Raw genomic sequence first — 24,681 nt, forward strand, 5'->3', positions numbered from 1 at the left:
TGGTGATCTACATCAATCCTCAAGAAGGAAGGGTTTTTTTTTTTTTTTTTCTTTTTGTTTTTTTAATAGAGACCATGTACCTCTAGGGCTCTTACACTGAAGACAACTCAATGTGATACACACCTATGTCAACTTCTCCACATGGGTATAACATCCAGGTCTTCACTGCATGTTCCAAAGAGCGACACTATCTGTGTGATTTTAAAAATGGAACCTCAAACCTGAGCTCCGATTCCTTTACAGCTGGTGCAATAGAACTATGAATGCCAAACCTCAACATCTCCCAATCTCCCATCTCCRCAGCAGCACAATCCTACTTCTTGCTCATCTTCACTGCAACCGCCTGTCCCAGATCTCTCCCATTCAAATTTCTCTGTGGTCACAACAAAAGCAAGCAGGTCACATAGCCAGAGGGCCAAACTGAACACAGCAGTAAAAAACACKCCGAAAACAGGTTGCAGACTACAGCTGTCTTGAGGACCAGTGSCAAAGGACCACAAGGAGACTGCTCAGGCCCTTGCTTCATCAGACCTCCTCCCACAYGATTCTGGCCCAGCTTTCTTCTGCAATGCCCAACGGCAGCAACGCCCAATGTCAGAAATGTGCTGCAGGAGTCTCACTGCTGCTGAGAAGTGCTGAGTGCTGGCGAGGAACTTCCTCCAAGTTCAGGCACATGTGGATTGGCTTCACTTCTGCTTTTTTGGCCTACMGCCTGAACAATTCACTCAGGCTCCTTCGGCCCACTCCCCAACCCCTGGCAGCAGGAGGAATACAAAATGCAAACCAGACACAAGCCAACTCTCATGTTACGAGCAAGGAAGCTCAGGCTGCAGGAGCATGGAGGTGGTGGGTGGACAACCACAACTAGCTCACTATTCTTTCAATGTTGACCATACCTCAGCTTTTCCCCTTCAGTTTCAGCTGTGGCAGCCRTGCACACATCCCAGTACACTCAGCCCACCTGCATGGCAGCCCCGTCACTAGCAAGCACCCGAATGCCTCACCAGCTGCAAGTACTCAGCAGCACCCACAACTTGATGGAGTTAATGACCATCGAAACAGCTGGGCTCTGGCCCCCTTGTAGGAGAGGGGCCAGAGGGGAGCAGGCAGAGCACAGTTCACACGGGAGATCCTGGCACACACGTGGTGAGGGGTTCGGTGCCGGCTTTTAAGCCAGGAAATAGCAATCACAGTTGAATCATGATTTTCCAGTTCTCGATAGAGCGAATGTATTGGGGTGGAAAGCAAGCACAGAYCATCAGGCCGTGCTACTAGGTGACGGCTGGCCTCTGCCAGCTGGCTCCAGAGAGGACTTGGAGCAGTGTCACAAGCAGTAACACAATCTGGAAGGCCCTCCACCCAGCACCCAACACCCCCACCCAAAGCAGGAAGAGAAAAGAGAAAAACAGACAGAAAGAAAATGGCAAAATACACCCAGAGTTCCCTCTGCAGCCAGCTCCCTCAGCAGCAGCYGGATCAGGAAGGAAAGGCAGGAATCGACCTCTTTCGTCCGAAGAGGCTTATAACTCACGGGGCCATCCAAACTCTCTTGGCAAGGGGGACAACTCTGTATGCGGTGGGAAATCAACTTCTCTCTGCGACAGATCCGATACAGACTGCATAATGAGGTGCTTCCTTGCCCACACTACCACAAACACAAGCTGCCTGCGTTCAGGGGAGGGGAAAAAGTATATATAATTTTCTTTAAAAATTCATCACCCATTCCACCTCCCCCTCACTTCAAGCAGTGAAAACAGCTTCTGTCCAACCATCACGTGAGATTTTAAGTAGAAATGACAAGAAAGGCAGCTTTGTGCAACCCTGCCTGCAATTTCCCCCATCTATGCTGTACAGGGAAAGCAGAGAGCTATGAAGAATTTGACAAAATACAGAGGAAGAAAACAACCAGTAACAATACACCGCACACATACACGACACAGGCTCTGACCCATGTACCAAGAATCACTGCTGGTGTCTCTATAGCCACGCATTCAGTCGGCTGTTGTTGGGCTTTATTAAAAAGGTGTCAGCAAAACAATAGCAATAAAGTCACAAAAGGAATATTTTCCCCTGCTGCTCCTCTGCCATGGCAAGATTCACTCTTTAAGCAGTGATCTAGTGCTCYAGCAGTGTCTACAGAGAAAGTGCTAGCCAGACGCCAGTTTGATGTTTGATCTAATCAGGTTAATACTACACTATACATGTAATTTAAAAATAAATAACCCCCTCCACAAAGAAAAAAAACAGAAAAAACACCAAGGACCTTTGAAGGATGCAGAGCAACATTTAACCCGCCCCAACAGCAACCACTCCATATCTCCATTCATAACTCTCCTGGTTATTTCACCTACACCCCAGTAGCATGGCACACTGGTCTTTTCAAAGCAGCCACTCACATGGCTACTTAAATTGGAAGTTGCTCGCTTCACAAGATCTAGAAGTTGTATTAGCACCATCGCCCTTATGCACAGACATATACATCATGGATAATACGGTCCACCAGTCTGAACTCTCAGGAAGCAAATCTTAACCATATTTGCCTTATACAATTTGACTTTTTTGATTTTTATACACTATTAAAAAGTGTTTCAGGACTCTCTCTTCCTTAATTACCTCCTAAAAATCCATGGAGATGAATGAGCACCAGTGATGAGACGACCCACAAGGAAGGAGAGTGCCCAGAGGTTAAGAGCACCCTTCCCGCTTCTCTGGGGTACAAGACGCCAACCCCCAGCAGCCCAGTCTTGTTAAGAAGTTCTTGTAGCAGGTTTGAAAAGCCTTTGAGATTTACTGACTCCAAACATGAGGAAACAAGCAACGATCCAAGAAAGATGACAAACTGAAGAAGGGGCCAGAAAAGAAAAACAACCCATAGACAAACATACAGAAACATCCAAGCAAGCAGTCCATAGGACCAAGTGGGTGTCAGTTTTTTCAATCTTTCCTTTTACAGAAGAATAAAAATCAAACCTGAGTCCACCACCAAAAGCTTTAAGACAGTGGATCCATTTGAGAGAAGTAGAGAGACATCTCCAGCTATCAGTAATGATATCCAGTATGGTAATGAAATCATCCTACAAGGCCAAACACTAACCATCAAGGTAATTTTCTCCTCTAAAAATCTTCAGCATCCCTGCAGACCTCATCTCACACACTATCCAGACAAGACGGTGGAGGGAATGAACTCCCGCACCTGCACTGCGGCATTTGCACCGCACTTGGCAGATCCCAGGGACGAGACAGAAATCCCAGGGCAGTGTGGACCAAAGGAATCCACGGGGCAGCTCCGCAGAGCTCCTCGCGTGCCCAGGCACCCCGAACACGCCAGCGGGCGAGGCGAGAGCCGTGCGTGCAGAGGCGGGGTGGACAAGTTTGGGAGCACTTCACAGGACCCAGAAGGGGAAAGGGACAGTTAGTGGGGAAAATGCAATAATCACAAGCAACCTTTCTCCTGGTTATACTGTTGCCTGCACCCTCCAACTGATTAAACCAAAGRAAGGGGAGCGGGTTTTGTAAACAAAATCCTGAGAGTGGGAAATAAGGTGGGGAAGGAGATAACAGGGACAGCTGAATTATGTTCAGCAGGGAAAGATGCTTCTTTCTCTTATCGTAAGAAAACAAAGCAAAACAAAGAAAATCACAGCTACTGAACAGGTGGAGAGAAGACCCTTTTAACAGTAACAGCTGAGAGACTGATTCGAGAGGGAGAAAGAGCACATTTTTAAGGAGTGAAAAGCTCTACCCCATGTAGCTATTTGTAGCTAGCAGAATACACTGGATTTCTTGCCTTTATCACTGCAAACAAGAGCCTATTTGTAATGTAAAGCTGCAAGTTACACGGCCAGTACCAGTGTCTGTTCCTTTATACTTCATCTCCCAACTTTATCATAAACAAACACACAGCTTACGGTTGCCTATAAATTTCATCCTCAAACTCTTCAGAACAAAACACCATGTACTTTAATCTTATGTACTTCCTATCAAAAAGATCCTGCGTGCAGAGTTTACAACCGCTAAGCAGTAGAAAGGACTGGGAGATAAGTTATCCTTGTTTTACAGAAGAAATGGAGAGACAGATTAAATAACTTATGGGGGGGGGGGTGTCCCAGTTTAACTCTGATTTCTTCAGCCCCCCAAGCCGTGCTGTATCCACTCTGGGGGGGTCTCTTGAACAGCTACTGCAGAGCTTGAAAGAGTATTCGCAAAATGAAACTTGCTACTCAGTGTTAATAAAGCCTACCCACTAACGTCCAATAATCAGGACCGGGAAAAGCCTCACAAGCCTTGAACAGCTCAGAGAACTTACATCAGCTGCTCACTTACCTGTAATTATTTTAAAACAGTATGCTTTACACAAATCCAGGAGACTTCACAGATGCTACTACAGTGCAATCAGAAGTTGTTCCCAAAAGAACAAAGGAATAAACAGGAGTTACCAGAAATCTCAAACAACTTTGATTATTTTAAGTACAAGAAGGAAGGAGAACACGCTCATGCATGCACTTTGGTATAGCAAGCATGTGATGCAAAACAAGAAACTCCTTCAGCTACCAAGAAAGCYGGGTAATGCCAGGCAGAGGTAGGTRGATACAACTGCCTCCTTGGAACCTGCCTTCTAACGTATAAATTTATYATCAGTCTAAGACTACATAGTCGCTTATGAGAAAATAAATACATAATTTTCTTAAAATACTTCTCAGAGTACAATCTCTTTTCAACTATGAATACACCGGGAGACTGCTAAAAGCTTGACAAGGCACTGTTTCACAGACCCCTAAGGTYACATTTTTAAAAACCTCTACCCCTCATCAAGAGGGAAAATACTTAAGCAGTTTAAATTCAGCATAGCAAGAGTCTTGCATACAGATTAGCTAATTTATTTGCTATGATGTTGCAAGATACTGTTTTATTAGCTTAATTTGTCTTTAGCAGCACTGGAGACCAAGGTAACTACAGCTGAGTTGCTGGAGCTGATATATACAAGAAAATGGTTTTGAAAAACTACCTTGTTATTCTTGCACTTGCAGACMTTTTTTGYTTGTTTGTTTGTTTTTAAAAGCTTGCTTATTTGAAGCAAATGAAGCTTTAAAAAGCTAGCTGGCTGTTGGCAGATATTTTAGACCATTTCTCCACTTCAAAGACTGTTCATATCAGAGATTCTACAAAGTCCACAGCACGCTAAATTGACACAAATCCCAGATAGAAACAGAGCTTACATTTGACCCACCAGCAAATTTCAGCTATCTGAATAATTAATATTCTTCAAATTAAGATTTCACTTAGCTCTTTAGGTGTACAACATTAAATCCATTATCATTTGTTAATTTTCAGCATACCAGGGCAGTTAAGATCAAAATCAGAAAGAGGACCTGGAAAAGTGGTATCAATGAAGACAGAGCTTTGACACAGACTTCAGTGAGGCAGGATTTCACCCYGGTCACTCCATACTGCTTCAGTTTATTTTCCCTTCTTCGCCCCAGCTCTCTCTTTTATATCTCTTGTGAAATACACTAAAGCTCCAGTGAGTTCCCAGTCCTTGAACAATGTGTTCTCAAACTATGCAGCAGAGAATGCCAATACAAATGAAATCTGTGTTACGGCTTCTACAGAGATGGGACCACTTTACACAGACCTGTCAGATTAACAAAAAAACAAAACAAAACAAAACAAAACAAGGAAACCACCACACTACAATAAAAGCAAGCCATCTTGTTTCCTTGAGTGTAGAAAAGCTTTGGGAGATAAAAATATGAAGCAGCTAATCATAATCTGCTACACAAAATCCCTCATTTGTATATCTTGCTTACTGTTTCCAGTAAGCACCAACCATGGAAGACCAAAACTCAACATCAGATCCTCATAAAATTCTATGCCTAATCTGCAAACCCAGTTACCATGACTGCACATGCAAATCGGTCAGATAAAAGCCAGTCAGAGGAATAATTGCTATTTGAAGGTACAAAATGACTAATTTATCGCAGACGCTACATCACTGTTTTTTCCTCTGCTTCATAATTGCACTACTTAATTCTCCAAGTCCAACCTGACATTAAAGATGCAACATGGTACAATAAATACTGCAGTGAASTGAGAACTGGAAGAACCCAGGTCCTGTTCAAAGCTCCGCTGCCACATCAGGTTTTCAGCTTGTGGCCTGCAGTCCTCTGTGGRAAGTCAAAGGACAACCTCCAAAACTAAGAAAAAAAAAATCTCATTGCTAGTAGTCTTAAACACGTCTTTATAGAGAAGYATGCATCCTCTAAAGAACCTTTAGAGGCCACCAACTTACAAAGGCYGAAAACCCCAGCTTAGGTTTCATTTCTCTTGCCTGTGCCACTATTTTCACTTCTAAGCCTGGCTGTATTTCAGGATAGGTATTTTTTTTTCTTGAATAACTAGAGAGTACCTTCTACAATTGGCCTTCTGCATGCTTTCATTGATGTTACTCTAACATACACAGTCTTTTCTAAAAGTAATAGCTTTGCAGAGCCTCAGGATTAGAGTTCTGCTGCCTAGCAAAAATCTAGTAGAAGAGCTACAAATTGCGGTTCTCAAAACARAGAGAGAGAAAAAAGGACTCTTCAGACGTTCTGATTTAGCCTTTTAGTTGCTACAACCAGTTTGATTCCAGGTCGTTACAACTAATGCAGAAGCAAAGCATCAGTCATTTTTTTTTTTTTTCCCCCTCCAGGAGGGAATGGAAATTACTGACAAGTAGTTTGCCCAACTGGCAAACAGAAAGACTAGCTAGCTTCAACTTTAAAGCCATTTTAACCTACTGAGATACCAAGTGCTTTTCTGCAGGAAGTATTGATAATTTCCTTTTAGTGCCTTCTTCATGGGATGTGAGATTATATCAATTAAAGGAAAAATTTAGAAGAATGTAGGAGTAAGATGAGGGAAAGCAGTTAAGACATTTCCATTTTAAAAAATARAAGAAAAAACACCCTAGGCAACTCTATTGATTGGGACAAGACATTTTCACATTTCCTACCATATTTGTCAGTGGCTCTGGAATACAGGTCAGAAACAAGCTCCAGTAAATCGGCTAGCTTGTGGCAACAACGCTTACCTACAYGGACAGAAACAAGCTGCAACACATCAATGCTCCAGAGCAGAGGTAACCCTGTTTCGGGGGTTTACATTGACTGAAGCACTCTTTAGACAGTTGTGATTATGCACAGTTACGAGTACAGCTATAACAGAGCACATGATTTTCCATCTTGCAAAGAAACTCTTTTAAGGTCTCTGTAGCACACAGACAGCACCTGCATTCCTGACTGAGCTGCAAGTTATTGCCCGTCAGCTGAAAAACACAGAACACAACATTATGGGCTTGCCTACCATAGCAAAGCAAAGAAGAACAGGTTTACGTAAAACCTCATGCTCAGTCTCTTGGACTTCAAGGACACCATGCCAACAAACTTTCTATTAAATGCTTTAACAAAAGCTGTAAACTTAATCTTGAATATTTTCCTTTCTAGGCACAGACCAAATGGATCATTTGTTAGTAATCATTTGCTTTCTTTATGCTTCAGGCATTCCCATCTGTGAAATGGGACTAATACCTCCATAAATCTAGACAGTAAATGTTAAGTGCTACATAAGAGTCAGATATATCATTGTCATTTCATTTCTTAACTTCAAAGATCTATAAGAAAATATCATTTTATATTTACAACTTCAGTCCAAAATACAAATTCTTGACCTTAATTCATAAATAAATAGGCCTCCCATGTGGACAAGGTTAAAGTTACATCTGTTTGCATTAATAACAGTAACAGCTGTAGACAGGATATGAAAGAACATTTGTAGACATGAAACTGTAGGAGAAACTAAAGCAAAAAAGATAGCCTAACTACGAGATCACTGAGGTAAGCTTGGGAGTTTCTTGTAGTTAAATTTCAAGCACATCATCTCATTTTTAGTGAGCTAGGAGTCCAGAGGGTAACCACCTGTGTCAATGCCTGCAACTGCGCTCAAGAAAGCACCTAGAACCACACACACCTCCCATGCATTTCTGGCACATACTTTCTCATCTCATCTCTCCTTGTGTTTCTGATGAATCCACATGTGCTGCTGGAGATGCCATGCATGCTCCCACTTAAAAAAAAAACCTCTGCCCAGATGTGCTAATCCCCTGTGGCAACCCACTTCACCACACATGACCTCCAATGGCATGAACTGACAAGGTCAATGACTACCATGCCACGGAGGTTACTCACGCTCACTGACGTCTTCAATGTGCACACAAGAGGGTTCCCTCCCCCTCCTTTAATGCAATTAAATGCTTTTTATTTAGAAATTTGCACAATTTATATGCATTTTTCTGTCTCCCCACACACAACCAGCCTCCATGAAAACCATTCTCCGCGGTAGAGTCATCATTCAGCTGGTCTCAAGCACTGATTTTGTCCTCCCCCACCACTTTCTYCAATTCTTCCTTGGGATTATAGCAAGGGAAAAACTACACTGATGTGGAAAACTGCTTCTTCCCCTCCTCTCTGAATTCAACACTGGARTCCAATATTGCTTCTCCTTTATACACCGGCACAGGAAACCTTTTAGAAAGGCAGAAAGGAGGAGAAGAAAAAATAAAAAAAAAGAGTAACAAAAAAAAGTTTTTATGTAAAGACCGTTCACAAACTGAGCTACTTTTAACTTTCTGCATCAGTAGGGTTAGATACCTCACTCACTTGGAAATCCAACCAAATACAAACAAAAGCTTGTCTTGTCTTTCTCCCTGTCACTTTGAAATTAATCAATGAAAACAGGGTAGAAACTGGTTTTCAGAGCAATTAAATCACAAGCGAGGTCTTATCCTCCCAAGTAATGCCTTCTACTCCCGGTCACTYCCACTGCCCCATAATCAACCACAGCATCCTAACTTCAGAAGCCTTAATTGAAACCAGTGTAAGAAGAGCACCATCCACTTCAGTGGGTTCCCGACTGAGAAGATGACCTGAAACATTTGGAGAACATTTAGTCATAATCCTGCTGCAAAAGCTCACACCACATYTGCAGGGGTTCTTTACTCAATATGCATCTGCTCGGCAGGTCCCTCTCTCGGCAATCCTTGCCTCCGTTGGGCCAGAGCAGGCATTTGCATGGCTGTGCAGCCAACCAGACCAGCGAATTCATTTTCCTGGYAGTGAAAATCCTCACGCTAGCACAAGGGAAGTAATAGGGACAAGCAGTCAGTGCACGAAAAGACCATTCCTTTCAGCAAAAGGACATACTTAAGTCAGACTGAAGTAGCCACGCAGCTCCAGCCCCAGCTCCCTCCTCAGTGTCTCGATTATGGCAAGCGTGGGAATTACCAAGCAGCATGGAAGATCAAGTTGTTCAGCTCTGCAAAAGGGTATCTATCTAAATAGAGAGCTATTTTCACAGCTTGCCTCTTCTCTCACCAGCTTCCCCTCCCTTAAAAAAAAAATGGTTCAAGCGAAAAGATTTGGAACACGTCAGTCAGAGCGTTCCCATAACTGGATGCAGAGTTGCCAAGCAAAGCAAAGGAGGACAGGCCACCGTGCTGCAAGGGAGCGAGGACTGCAGGCTTCAGTTCCTAAATGGAAGGGTGCTAACATTTTCTCTGGCAAGGTAAACAAACCTCGCAGTACAAAGATTGAATGACTCCATGGAACAAAAGGGAAAATAAGGTCAACCAAAAAAAAGAAAAAGAAAAAAGAACAGAACAGAACAAGAAAAGAAATAAGAAGCAGCCAAGATATGAGAGATACAACAGATAAAATACACATTCAAAAAACCTCAGCAGGCTGCTTAACTCTGAACTCAAGCACATGGGAAAAAAAAAAGAGAAGAATTTGCTTCTTCCTCAATTGGAATGTTTGCATAATTGTCACTTTCAATTTTACATAATTCCCTTCTCTACACATTTGTTTCATGTCTAGGCTACCATGCATGAAATAAACCCCTGTATTAGAGCACGGCAGAGCACAGCCTGTCTGTATGACATATGGTACTAAGGAGACTGAGCTCCCCATTTATTCCATACTCCATTCCAAGAAGGTGTGAACAATGCTTTATCAGACTTAAAATAATATCAGCCAAACAGATAACCACCCACTGGTCAAAATGTGTCTGCCTATGCAGATTTTCCTAGGAGTATACAGCAAAGGGGGCAAGTTAGTACTAAAGCAGTATCTAGGTATCATCATTTTTTCTCTTCACTCCATAGGACACACTGGACACAGGGTAAGTGATGCACCAAATACTTTAGTCAGATATTTTTCCTTTTTTCAAGTTTGATTCAAACAAAAAAAAAGTATCCCTGTGGATATTGGTTCAATTTTCTTCCTATTTAGTGCTCATACACTGATGCCTCATTAAAAAAAGCTAAAAAAAAAAACTACATCACTGAAATATCAACACTAATTAAGTCCTTTAGATTCACATTTTTAGAGACTTTTTTAAAAAACTACCTAAGAGTCAGGGCACAGGATGAACTTTCAGYGTTAGAAAGGGAATAGCATTAAGTAACTGGGCACCCAAGCTCTCATTCTTTATTTATAAAGAGAGACAAAAAACATTTGAATGTCCATAATCTAGAAGAGAACAAAACAGTATTTCTTTGTTCAGGCTGAACAAAATAGAAAACAGAAAGATTAAATGCTGTTAAACAGAGATGATATTTAAAGTTCACTCAGCATTAAAGATTGACAAGATATTAGAGGAACTAAAAATTCTAGAAAAATTCCGTATGTCACTGCAAAGCTTTTACCTCATCATCCAGCTGCAACCCCGATTTTGACCTTCTTGAAAGGTATCTGCAGCCACCAAAAAGAGACCTTTGAATGCACATAGTTTGGGGGCTAACTGGGAGTAGAAGTTACGAGATGTCAATTCTCCAGACTGCAAAATCTCAGCCCAACTTCTGTTCTTTCCTCCTGATCAGGAATGTGTTTCAGGAGAGAAGCATTTACGCTTTTTGGAAAGGCTCGGCTGCCATGAAGACACAAAGCCAGTTGTTTTTTTCCATGCCTTCCCGCTTACGCTCCTGCTTCCAGACTCACACTGGTTAAATYGCACTGCTGCGAGCTGTCATTCTCCGAAGACGTGTCAATCCGTGTGTCTAACGGGGAGGGGAGAAGCCCACACTCCTGCGACATTTTGCTTGTTGCCATCAGAGAGGACAGTCTTGCACAACGATTAACCCCTTCCCGGCCCCAAAATATAGACAAGTAYGCTCCAGCAGAATTGGCAAGACATGCTGCGTTTCGCTTCCCCCGCCCCCGCAGGTCTGTATTCTTATTGGCATGCTTTTTGTGTCTTGGTTTATGCTTTAGGCACAGGATCATTATTCCTATAATACTCAGCAGAGACTGAATGAAGAATTACATTGTGCTTGTGTTTTGAACCTTGCAGAGGTAATAGTATGGAAAACACCAGCGACTTCATCTGCTAAACACTTGTAAATGGGATGGGAATTTTTATAYACACATACACAAAAGAAGAGATGTAAAAGAACAAAGCAAACGTATATGTGTATCATTTGAGACAAAAATCTATTCTTTCCTCTCAGTACTCGCTCCGTTTTCGCCCCCAGTTAAATGCACTGCAACAATGAATACTCCTTTCTGGCAACTAACAGAAAATCAGAATTAAAGAAAAATCAAATTGAGAAAAATCCAGAACAGTGAAAAGCTATGTTTACTCAGAAGAAAGCATGAGTAGTTGCTCGCTTACCAGCGCTAGCACCGGGACACGTCCCACGCTACGGAACGTCCTCGGCTCTGCAGGACAAGACAGCCTGCTGGGGCCAGCCGCACCAGGACAACCAAGCGCCGGCGGCTTCGGGAAGCGCTCTGCGACAGCGGCAACCTCCTCCCAAGCTCAGCTCCGCGTTTCCCGCGGTTGCCTGGGTGGAAGCAGGGCACTAACAACCTCCTGATATTTTTCCTTCTTGTTTTCACTAAACCGAAGTCCAACGCTTCCCAGAATCCGGACTCAGCTGGGTTGACATGTGGGCTTTACCCTTTGCATTTCACTCCGCATTTGTCATCACGTGTTTGTCCCTAAGCACCACCGTGCACGAGCAGTTCACGTTCGGTCTCAGCTCGTACCGTCTACAAACCTCTCTCCCCCAGGGACTGCAGTAAGCAACGGCAGTGAAATCTGCTGACTGCTATGTAAGCGTTAGAAAGGATAGCTCTCATACAGCAGTTCATGTGAACTATTAAGTAAACCCAATAATCTGATTTTAGATGACCAGTCATATCATACTTAACACAGACATAAAGACACCAGCAGTTTAGATTAGGGCCATTCTGAGGCCTAATTAAAACCCTTACAGGTTGTACCAACTACACAAACAAAATACAGAGAAATATTGTAAAACATGACACTGTTTGGGCCACATATCATAGTACCAGAAGAGATGCACCTAAGCACTGACTAAAGCACAAGCAATTTATTTTTTWAAAAAAAGACCAAGTTCACAAATCCTAGGGATCCTATCAGGAAAGCACAAGCCACAAATATATCAGCAAAACCTCTGCTCAGTAACAAACTGCAGTGGTCACAACCAGCTGCCCTTCATGCAGAAGCTTGGTGATGTAACAGGGATCCAACCTGCAAAGTTCCCCTGAAGCTTTAAATCAAACAGACAAGACCACCACCCAAATCCCACATTACACTCAAATAACTAGTAACTAATTATAAAAACCAAACATTAACCCTACAGAGGATGATGTTTCTGGCCCAGGACTGCCTGCAGGATTCGTTCTGGCAGAGCTAAAGAAAATCAACTGGCACATTTTGACCAGGAAGCCAGCAAAGAGCTTAATCATTTTTACCAGRGAGCCTAGAACATCCTCCCCTGGAAATCCATAAATATCTGCTTRTACAGAGCAACACAGCACCTTTCAACTGCTGAAGACAAATAATTTTGAGGAAAATTTTAAAATGCAGGCGCACACCTTAGGAGCTGGTGAACTTAACAGGAGCAGCCAAATCATTTTGTGAAAGAGGAATAATAAAATCTCAAGAAAGAAAATCCCTACATTTCTCTTCACCCAGAATCTAGGGAAAAACAACCAACTAACCAAATGGATAGTGGAGAAAGCTCCCCAGAGACACTTTCTCCATAGAGTAACATACCTAATGTTTCACACGTCTTAAAGACAAGGCTCCAGTTACTGCTCCAGTATGGGAACTGCAGAGCACTCGGAGAGAATTTGGCACTGGTGCCAACTTCCTCATTTGGGACGAGCGCGGACTTAATTGTTGCTTTTCCTCACCCCGTCCCCAAAGGCAGAAGCCACTTGAGAGCAGGCACAGCTTGCCTCCAAGCTGCATCACAAGCAATACCTGCCTACAAAACCGGAGCTTCACGAGCACAGAGACGACAACACTGAGCTCCTCCTGGATAAAGGCCACCTAGCCAATATGCTCCACAGCTTCAAAACCCATTGATGTATTTCTCAGCACAGAACAAGGGTGAAGCTAAGAAGCCAAAAACCTTCCATCTGGAAATATGTCATGTAAGCAATTTATTCAAAAAAAAAAAAAAAAGACCAAGTTCACAAATCCTAGGGATCCTATCAGGAAAGCACACTACCTATAGTTGTTTATCTGAGGTCATCATGTAGGATTTTAAATTAGACACAGCCTCTCTTTACACTCATTCATAACCTACTTTTTGGAGAAGGCATGTCATACATCTGCCAAAATACTAGTTCATTTTGTAACTGAGGCAATAGGGTTTGATGTTAACACAAGGCTCTAGATAATGCCTTATCTAACAGCTGCCACAAACATCATCCTTTCTTACAAAGAGGCTTAAACTCAGAAAGGTAACTTCATAACAGAAATATGAAGCTTTTCCCAGCCAAGGCCTTTGAGCACTTTTGGCCAGATGTAAATAAAAAATTTTATCCAATGATGTAAAAGAAAAGTTATGAGCTGTATGACATGAAGTTACAGACCACATAAGCCCAGGGGCTCTCATTTCTGTTTCATTAACTGTCTTCCTGATACAAATAACATAGGAAACATCAGTATCTCTATCAGAAAGCCTCAAAACAGCGCTCTCTATAAGAGTTACATCAATCCTTCAGATGCAACCATCTCCATGGCAATGAAACAAACCTAAGAAGTAGCAGCTCAACTCAAAATTCCCATCCAGTACCTGCAGGGCCAGCCCGAGAACAGAAACCCCCCACCCACTCTCCTCACCACCAAATACATGTCAGGGGCTGCTGGGAAAGCRTCAGTAGCATTTGAATAGGTTTATCATTTGTTTGATGTAACCAACAACATTACCATGCACGCATTACAACAAATGTACCAATATCTGCAGGGTTTGATGGATGAGCTGATAGTGAATGTGTTACAGAATCCATCTGGTTGGAAAACTATTGTCATTTTCAGCTAAAAATCACATTAGCAAATTTACATCACAACTTGGTGCTATTTAGCTTCAAACTAGAATATCAGAGTAAGTGGTATTCTCTTTTTCTGGAGAGAATCTTACAAAATATTCAGTAACTACAGTGAATAACAATATGACTTTTTTTCTCTCTTTTAATACATTGTATGCTTTAGTAAGCCTGAGAAAGGAGGAGGGAGGTTTTTGCCTATCTTGCAACAAAACCCCTCTTGAGACATGGGTCCATGCTACATCAGGAGAGCTCCCCAGTAAATGCATGAATGAGTGCTTCAATCAGAAGCAAGATTATAAATCAAGGGCATCAATACAGGAAAGCAGTTTAAGAGAACTTAAAAATCGCTAAGTCAAGCTAAACACAGATCTGTATTTTAAGAGTAGGAGATGACACCAGAGAACCAAAGCTCAGCAAAATCTTACGCTAAACTTGCGCTCGTACTGGTATACAGTGCGGTGCACACACTAGAACTATTTCGCTGATAATACATCCTGCACAAAAGACAACATTAAAACATCAATTAGTGGGAAGGGGGGGGGGAATCCTCTACTGGTTCACACAGGAATATTCGACTTTAACTACAACCTACTGAAATGACAAATGAGGCCAAAAAACACCAAAGCACGTACTTGCTCCTGGTTATAACTTCCATCCCACCTTTTGTTCCCTGGTGCCAGCAGCAGCCTTCCAGCGTGCTCTCCTGGCATTGCAGCAAATCCTTCCTGTGCAAGCGCATGACCAAGGAAGAGTACACCCCTACCCCACACGATGGGAAATACTGCCCAGGCTCATAAGCACCAACAGCACCAGCTGGTCTTTTGTCCAGGATCTCCCTTCACCTCACTCATAAACACAACCCGAGTTTCAAAACATGCCAGAGCCAAAACATGAGCCTTGGTGCACTGAAGTCAGAGGGTTACCCCAGGCTCCCCAGGCTGAGCTCACCACCTCCCGCAAGGTAGCCAAGAAACGCTGTGCGCGGTCGATGCATGGGTAAGGTGGAGCATGCAGCAATTAAAGGACTTGCCCAAAGCTCAGACAGGAAGTCTGTGGCAGAGTCAGAAAAAAAAAACCCATTATCTCGACTTCCGGTCCCCTCTGCTAACCACCAGACCACAGAACACTTTTATTGTAGGATAACATTACAACAAATAGCTATTTTCTGTTAGTAGAAAACCCACTTTATAGTTTTACTTTTAAAAGTTATTTATACTCCAACTCCGTAAGATTGCACGTCAGTCCTGTGACACAGCATAAACAATTTATCCCTCCTTTTCATGCCCCAGCTTTATTAAGTAATCCCCATAAAAGCAATTATTGGGCTTTGGACTGAAAAATAACTAGAAAAAAAGGACAGCAAATTCTGTGCATCTTTATTTGCATACAGATTCCCTCCCTCCTCTTTCTAAGGTTTTTGCTATGAGGTCTTTTATGCCTCTTTCAATAATCATATAATTATATGATTCCTAAAGTACATGCTGGCAGCACTTCAGGGGATTTTAGTCACTACAGGTGACAACTTTTTTCCTCACGTCTAACGTTCACAAGGATTTCTTTCCACTTCATTCACAGAGAGGACAAAAAAAAATTGAGTGACACCCAAACCCTCCATCAAGATAGATATTGGGGATGTCCTCCTCTTCCTTGGCCATTACAAACACAGTGAACTACACAGAAGTGAACTGCAATGAACTTCAATTAGAATAAACATTTTTTTTTTAATTTAAGTGGCCCATCAGTTTTCCCAGGCACCACGCAACTATTTTAATAGTTTTCACATTCTTTCCTTAATTTTACAATCTCAAAGAAATGCCAAGGTTCCATCAAAGACCAAGAATCCTGTAATTCTATTTCTTCCAATGGCTTTAAGTTATTAACAAGCTGTCAAAACACCATAATTATTTTATATCAAGTTTGACTGATTCCATAAACATCTCTTAGCTACATGCTATCTTGAGCCTTGCTCCCTCTGTGTGCAAGTATGTGCTCGGGCTACACAGATTAAAGAAGATGCACATCCTCTTACGCAGCACTGCAAGAGATGTTTACGGGTCCAAAGAAATCAACAACAATAGTATATTTATTAGCTAATGCATAAGGCTAAATCAGCTCTTCTGTGCTCCAACATTTTTTTTTTTTTAATTATCTTTGTGGTAGAAATAAGAGCCATCATTGGAGAACCTACAATCTTATTAACCATCAAGAATGCTTAAAGAAATGACCTTGGTGTCCTTCATTGTGGCACAGTCTATTGAATAGCCAGAGGCCCTAAATTAATATTTGTTTTCCAACTCCTAACCTAAGCATCTCCTCACTAAGTAGAAGCTAGATCAGGGATATGTTAGCATCAGAGTAAATCACTGTAAATTTAAAAGTGAAAAAAATCCACCACACAACTACAGTCATCATTTTAGAAATCTATGAAGAACTTCTGCCAAACAGGAAGATAAAGTGACAATATCCTGTCACAAACATGATAAATTCCACATTTAGACTACAGGCACAAAGGCACCATATATATTTTGAGTGTATCTCTATCAGAATGCATTCAGAGAAGACAGCCACCGTGTCTTCCCTGCGCAGCACGCTTTGGGTAGAAGAGAACAAGACGAAATACAGCTCCCTCAGCCTGTTGACAGTGACCAACAGTTCCCTAAAATAGAATGTTTGACTTCAAAATTGCCACGTTTGTGTGCTGTAACTATATATAGCTAGCAAAAGATTAAAAAAGCTTTGCTTCGAGCACAAAGGGAGAGACAGGAATGGTGCCATAAGCCCATGTTTTGCAGCCAGTAGCACTGGGAAATCATTTTGATCCCTTCAATCCCCTTATCCATGCCAACCACTGACCTTGCAGACGAAACTTTTGTTCAAGTTAGTCTCTTCTTGGCTTGATGCAAGGCAGAGCTACAAAGGAAACATTCTACATTCATCTTGGATCACGCCAGCGCTACACACGTAGCTGCCTCGGCTCATTTTTACCAGGTATTTTGGAATTCTGGATCCAGTCAGTCAGTTCAAAATAACTAAGCTACAAAAATTGAAGTGTTCCTCATCTCTTGTCACTAGGTCCCGAAACAGCCGCCAGCCTCGCTCAGAGCGGGACGGAAGAGCCCTGGAGCCCGTTCAAGTCGTACCGGCCCCGCTTTCACAACAGCTAGCACAAGAGGAACTCGACTGGCAACCAAACACAGGTCTCGTTTCGTCCTAGGCAGCCTCGGACATTATTTTACCTCCTCCTTCATTTTAAACATTTTGGATTAATAACGGGAAGGTTGATTCTCCTTTTAGCATTTGAACAGTATTATTAATAGTTCATTAGTTTTGGAAAAAAAATATTTTTCAAAGAGACGGAACAGAACCAGTAAAGTAGTGCTCAGGCTCTCTTCTCTATGCAAGGAGCACTGCTGGAGCAGTCAAAGCCCCTGTTGTGCTGGAACACAGCAAAGCCAAAAGATATCTGAACAGCAAGAGCCACTTCACCTACATAAAGCTCTTTTATACCTTTACTGTGATAAACTGAAAGCATTAAAGTGCAGTGAATTGGAAATTGTTCTCACTTACAGCAGGATGTTCACATGCAACAGATACCACAATGCTCGTCCACCATACTGCATTTCAAAACTTTATTTTTTAAAAAATATTGCATTGCACTGAGCAGGACACAGTGTTTCAGCTTTGCTGATACTATTTATTCTSAAGTACCTGCTGCAGCACTGAAGACAAACTACACGATGGCTCCCCCACAACTTATATCACCATGACAAAGATCGGTCATTACAGAAGCTGAAGCAATAAGCATCACTCTATAGCACTTTCTCCACTCAAGGTTCGCATGCAGTTTAGGATCTACATACACAGAAAACCCACCAAGTGCAGCTAAGCCTGATGAGGAGGGAAGCAGCCTGCAGTGGCTGTGCCTAAACAATTCAACAGCTCACACCAAGAAATAGAAAGGAAGAGAACAGAAGGATACCAAGGGGGGGGGGGGGAAATGAAGAAAAAAAAGAATAAAAAACACAACAAACACTTAAAAAGTTACAAGAAGAAGCAAGATCAATCTAGGTACCTTTACATCAATGTCACTGTCTATGTTCTGGGTATTGTATCTCCTTAACTATATGAATTTTTAAAGAGGTACAGTTGCGTGATACATCAACCTTTTGCAGAGCAAGCAGGAATCTATCAAAGAAGCAAAGTGAAGTATGCCAGACTTATCTTATCCCACTGAGCTCAGTTTTTCACTGTTATTTTCCTATAAAGTATCGTTGTAATATGCAATCTCATTCTGTGAAATAACTGAGATTTACAATAAAAAGTGTCTCTCTAACACATTGGGAAGACAAAAAACTTTTCAGTTGTTACTATACCTCAAGTCAAATGCATTACTACAAAGAAACACTAATTGCATCCAACATTATTACTTGGATTAAGTGAAACATTAATTTTATTATATCCCTTTTATCAGAAATTCTTACCTGCACAATATACAGTACCCTGTATTTTTAATTATGAAGTATTCTATTCTCTTTTTCTAAAAAAATTATAATCTCACATCTGAATTTTTTCATGCAGGTCAGGTCCATTTCTATGTAGAGACACATGTCAGCAAGCTTCAGTTCATGTTTTACCCCAGGTAAACCACAGAAGCAAGGCTGAGCATCTATGCTGAAGGAGACTCTTTCAGAAAAATTCTGTAAGATTTTAAGAGCTCTTTCAAAAAACCAAAGACATAGGTCAAATGTAATCTGGGCTAAAAATATAAGACCTCAGATGGGCCAAACTAAGTAGAACTCAGTATGTCTCTTCGGTAAGTATGAGGGGGACCTTCAGCTGTGCTCAGCTGGGATTTTCACCCGCAGTTCAGAAAGCTCAGGTATTTCAAAGCTCACCCTCAGGTGAGCAAGCCATTTCCTCTCTCTGCGGAAACCACAGCTATGTTAAATAGCACTAGTAACACCAACGCAAGCAGGCAATGCCCGTGCTGGTGGCAGTACTGCATCACGCACGCAGTCACCCCGGCCGTGCAACTCGCCCTTCGCTGCCCCAGCAGGTTTTACTGACGAGGTGAATAGCCCCAGCTCCAACACAAGAGGCAGATCCTTACTCACAGCTGTGCCACCCAACTGTGGTTTGCAGGGAATCCAGTTTCCACTTACTCCTGGCCATGTTCAGCATACAAGACTGGTTACACACTTCAGACTTTCCAGAACTCACCCCTTAGAATCCTTCTCTTTTAGCTCTGTATTAACCCCCTCTTACTTCTTCTTCAACAACAAATGCTTTGAGTACCCGAGTCAGACAAGATGCAAAATCAACAGCTAGGAGAATAAATCAATTGAGACTAAAAGGCCTTCAAGAAAATCAAAAGGAAAAAAAGCATTTAAAGCATTATCAAAAAAAATCATTAGCTTTCCTGAGCTTAAAAAAAAGGAATAACTCTCCTTCAAAGGCACTATCACTTGATAATTAAGTAAAGGGGGAAAATATTTAAAATCTTGAAGTTGTTTTAAAACACAAGCATGGAAAAAATAAAGGCCAGCACAACATATAGAGTGACATAATCATAACTTAAAAGTTACACAGCTAGGTCAGTGGAACTAGCATAAAACCTTTGGAACAGGAAGTTGCAGTTAAATACACTGGTTTTCTTATCAATGAGCGATCAGAGCAACAGTAACAGCACAGTGTACAACACACATGTGAAAACAGCCTTATCAAGATAACAGCTGAAGAACTCATGGATTCTGTCCAGAAGTTTACCATCACCATTATGCTTTCTGAATTTTGCTACACTGAAGTGTACACAGCAAAAGAATAACTGCAGGTTAGGACTGTTAGGTTTCACAAGAACAAAAGTAAGGAGGCAGGGGGGAAGTGTTAACTGATCTCCTTCAGGTCTGCGACTAGTTGCAGCCAGGCCCCAGTCCTGCTCGCGTGCAAGGGCAGCGTCCAACTTCAACAAGACATGCACCAAGCCAAGGTCTGCCTTTTCAGCTCTGGGATCTACTTCTGCATCGCTCAAAGCACATTTGCAAGTGGATTCTCCAAGGGAGTCTATAAATAGGTTAAATATTCAAAAAAATACACACACACACACCCCAAGAAAGTTAAAATTTCCATACAGTGTTCCAGAGCTTTGCTGGAATCTGTAAAATTGATAAACAAAAGCCAAAAAGAGAAAACAACCCCTTGTCTTAACTACTTTGAGAGAACAATTGCTCTCAAAGATCGCATTCATTAACATTCTGATGAAGTTTCCTTTTAGGGCTGTTTTTTATACTTGAAAGAAACATCTATGATCAGAGAGAGCCCTCAAATACCAACTCATTCATTTAGATGCTCTCACTCTGATTCACCAATCACCTTCAAGAATAATTAGCAGCTTCATCTGAATGTAATGAATACACACACATGTTCACATCCATACCACTCATTTCAGAACACAGCTAAAAATCCCCCATTTTTCAGCCCACCATTCCTCGGCCTGCTAACTTTTCTGACCAGCAGGACAGGAACTGGTCCTCCGCTGCAGCACGATAATCTAATGATTTTCCAGGGGCTGCCCATCTCGCCGACCACCTCTCACGCACACGGGCAGCCCAGGGCAAACTCGCTTGCCAGGCTGTTAACTCCCAAATCRTATTCAGTGGTCAGGTAAGAAAAAAAGAAAATACACACAACTCAGCTACATGTAACCTGAGTTTGAGCCCAATTTATATGACAGAATTTGGAGGAAGAAAGGGAAAGGAGAAGCCTTAACGTTTTATACRCAGAGAAAGACTGCTGATTTGCTAGTGGACGGGCTTTTTGCTTTCAATGAGAAAAAAAACAAGTATGTCTTCATGYGAAAGATGTTAGGATTGGGAAATCTGTAACTCATAAATGTCACAGAARTAAGATGCAGTATTTTCTGATACCAAATTCCAAAGCAAGCATTGCCACATTAGTTAAACCAAAATTCAGAATGCTGTTTCTTAAATTATACACAAAAGACCTAAACGGAGTTTCATAAAGCTGTCCGCCARCATTAACCTTAACTGCTCTTATCAACAGTTCAACATGCAGGAAGAATATATATATAGCACCCTTTACTTACAAGAACACTAGCGGTAAGAATTTTCTGAAGTGGGGAAGAAGAATTCACAGTGTTTTCAGATAAAAAGAAAAAAACTTCCAAAACGTCTTACCATAAAGTTCCCTCTAATCATAAAGAAATTTAATTTTCAAGGGGAAGCCCAAAGCTTGKCTAGCCTTTTAAACATTATCACAGATTGCTGTAAAAATCAAGGGAAAAACAACGCTAGAACAAGAACAGATCATAATGAACTGCMACATATGCAACAAAAGCCCTTTTTAGGGCCATAAATCAAACAAAACTGACTTTCTTAAGTCAGTACTGCTCCTAGGCTGTGAACTCACTTTTACTTTCTCCTCCCTCRTGGAGATGGAAGTCTTTAATTATTATTTATTTTCAAAATATCATCACAGATGATTTTAAGCACTTAAAAAAAAAAGAAAAGAAAAGCACTGAAAGGCAAATCTCCTCCAAACCAGAGGAAAGCCACCTGTTGCAGTCAAGTACAATACAGCACACAGCTCCATACTATGCAAAATGACCTTGCAGTTTCACTAATTTACATGGGCATATGTTACTTTAAAAGTAGTTTTGTCCTGATAATCCCCTCTGCTTGCAGCTACATTAAATCTCCCAGGCATTACCCACTGTCAAATGCAGTGCTACACTTCTGAAAAAAATCCTCACAATGCAGAGCGTTCTGCCTTTTCAGYGTTACTGGAATTTATGAAACACACGTAGTTATCAGGGCTTTCAGAGCACTTCAAATACGACATGCCTCCTGGTTCAGTATTGAGGGTTGGTTCTTCTCTCCCCCACCCCATTTTCCCCTCTGTCTTTTGTTTAAGGAGAAGCACAAGAGCTTCCATAGACATACTTTGGGACGGCAGAAGTTTAAGGTCACCTTCTCTCCCCACGTGCCCTCTTACCAAGGTTAACGTTTGGTTGATTTGATAACAAGGCACATACTACACACTCTTTGAAAAGCGTGTAGTTTTCCCCGTCAGCCCTGGAGGGACTGCACTATCATTTGAATCCTATTTCATGATAATGTGCTCATCATGGTAGAAAATTTCTGCTAGAAGATGAATTTTACTTTCTTCACTGACAGCTGAGTGGAGACTTGGTGCTTTAATTGGACCTATCTGCTGATGCATACTTGACTAAGAATGTGCCCATGAAAAAAAAAAAATACAGACAAGTCTGCGGCATCTGTTTAAAGGAAAACAGAAGTGGATAGCTTGCTCATTATCAGTCCTGCGTCGACAAAGCAGTTGGCTTTCCCAATAGGRTCGCACCCCAGAAATGACTCTGCTAAAGGCCAAAGAACACCAATCTCCACTCTTAACATAAATCACGTTTCCGTTCCAGTATCACACATCTAGTGCTGCTCAGTGAATACTCAACTAAGTTTCCCTTTTCGAACGTGTCCAGTTCCAGGCTCCCTAAGCCAGGATTTCATCACCCAAATATTACAGCAGATCGCCAAGTCATCAGTGATTTCCCCAGCGAGAAGCTGGGCAGTCAGGGCTATTTGGGGCCACCTCAGATCCTCTGTGGGCTTCCGCGGACTGTTGCCTGGACTCGCAGAAGTTGGTTCAGAAAAATCCCCCGCACACGTCACCTCGAGGAGGACACAACTGAGCGGCAGACTCATGGTGGCCATGAGGCTACCAGAAAGGAGAGGCCCGTGTGGCAAGAGGTTTGGGCTGGGGAAAAACAGAACGAGACRAGAGAGACAAACAAAATGGATTCTCAAAGTCAGAGTGAAAGATGTTGGAGATCCCAGGACAAATTTGGGATTATTCATTCCTAATTACTGTAACACAGTTAATATAGGCTCAAGTGACAGGAAGTCTAGAAGCAGTGGGAGAGCCCAAAAACTTTGCCACGTTTCTAGTGCAGCACGTTGAAGAAAGTTGAGCGAGGGTACCAGGATTGCTCATGATTGCTCATATTTACTCAGAATCCAAGCGATTATGCCTACTAAGTGACTTGCAACATGCTTTCGACAACTCAGTTCTTCCCTTCACACACAAACAAAACAAAAATCAAAAGCCAAAGTCTTAGTTTGTCAATGCCCCTCTGAAAATATTAAATTTCCTGCTCTGCTTAACTTAGCTCAGACAAGGCAGGCAGTATTTGTTCAGCAAATATTGTTTGTAATAAGTTAGACAAGCAATATTTTTTGCCAGCCTATTAACACCAGAAAAAAATATGTACAGTCAACACGAGATGAAGAATTTGTTCAATTACTTCAAAAATGGGAATTACAACCAAGGGATTATTATCCATTTAAACATCTCTTTTCCACAAAATGTCAAACACTAGCCATTTGCTAACAATCTCCGGAGACAGATAAAGTAACATTTTGGCAATGCAAACACAAACTCCACGAGCCGCGGGGGGGGGAAGAGGAGGAGGAGGAGGATGAAGGGGGGAGGAAGGGGAAGCTCCACCATTCACAACACTACCAGACCATCCCAACACGCCGCAGCGCCGGGGATATTTCGCAGCCAATTAAAACCCCAAACAAACATCTGACATGCCCTAAGTGATAGTTAACATTAGGGGGAGCGAGGGGAAGGCGAGGCGGGGAGGGGGAAGGAGTTAAGTTGCCAGCGGGGCTGCAAGCACCCCGCCACCCCCTCGACCGCAGCCCCGCGATTCCTGCGGGCTAACATCGATGCACTGGTGTYTGCAAGATCCAGCGGCCTCAGAGCGCCTTTTAAAATACATATATTTTTTGATAATAATTTTCCGCCCCCCCCCCCGAAAAAAAACACCCACCCAAGCCAGCCGCCCCGGCCGCGGCGAGCGCCGCCCGGCCGCGCTCCGCTCTTACCTCCAGCGCTTCCAGGGTGTTGAAGCTGGCGATGGCGAAGCCGTCGATGAGGTCCTCCTCCTGGGAGCTGGACTCGCGGCGGCGGCGGCGCGGGGGCCGCGCGGCGCGGGCGGCGGGCGCGGGGCCGCGCGCCGCCGGGCAGTTCGCGCCGCCGTTCTCCTGCGCGGGGCTCGGCTCCTTCTCGGAGCCCGACGAGGGGCTCTGGTTGCGCGGGTCGCGGGCCGCCGCCTCCCGCCGCCGCACGCGGTCCCGCTGCGACCTCGACCTCCGGCTCTGCCTGATTTTCCCATCCATTTCCGAAGAAGGGTCAAAAATCGAGGAGGAGGAGGAGGAGGAAGGAAAAAAAAAGAAAA

At 42.6% G+C, this 24,681-nt stretch overlaps 1 protein-coding gene across 15 annotated transcripts in view; it reads right to left on the reverse strand.

Moving 5' to 3' along the window:
• The window catches only part of FBRSL1 (fibrosin like 1), a 549,095-nt gene extending 524,452 nt beyond the window's left edge, over positions 1-24,643 (reverse strand). For 10 of the 15 annotated variants that reach the window (XM_085307910.1, XM_085307920.1, XM_085307911.1 and 7 more), the window contains exon 1: positions 24,329-24,642. In XM_085307910.1, the coding sequence (XP_085164036.1) occupies positions 24,329-24,622 (294 nt within the window). In that variant the 5' untranslated portion in view covers positions 24,623-24,642. Of the gene's footprint in view, positions 1-24,328 lie in introns of all 15 variants that reach the window. The other 5 variants (XM_085307916.1, XM_085307915.1, XM_085307913.1 and 2 more) reach the window with 2 other exon arrangements.
• Between the last annotated feature and the right edge of the window lie 38 nt (positions 24,644-24,681).

The sequence above is a fragment of the Rhea americana genome, unplaced genomic scaffold, assembly GCF_003343005.1.
Source record: "Rhea americana isolate MKP2758 unplaced genomic scaffold, rheAme1 scaffold_268, whole genome shotgun sequence".
Lineage (NCBI taxonomy): Eukaryota > Metazoa > Chordata > Aves > Rheiformes > Rheidae > Rhea > Rhea americana.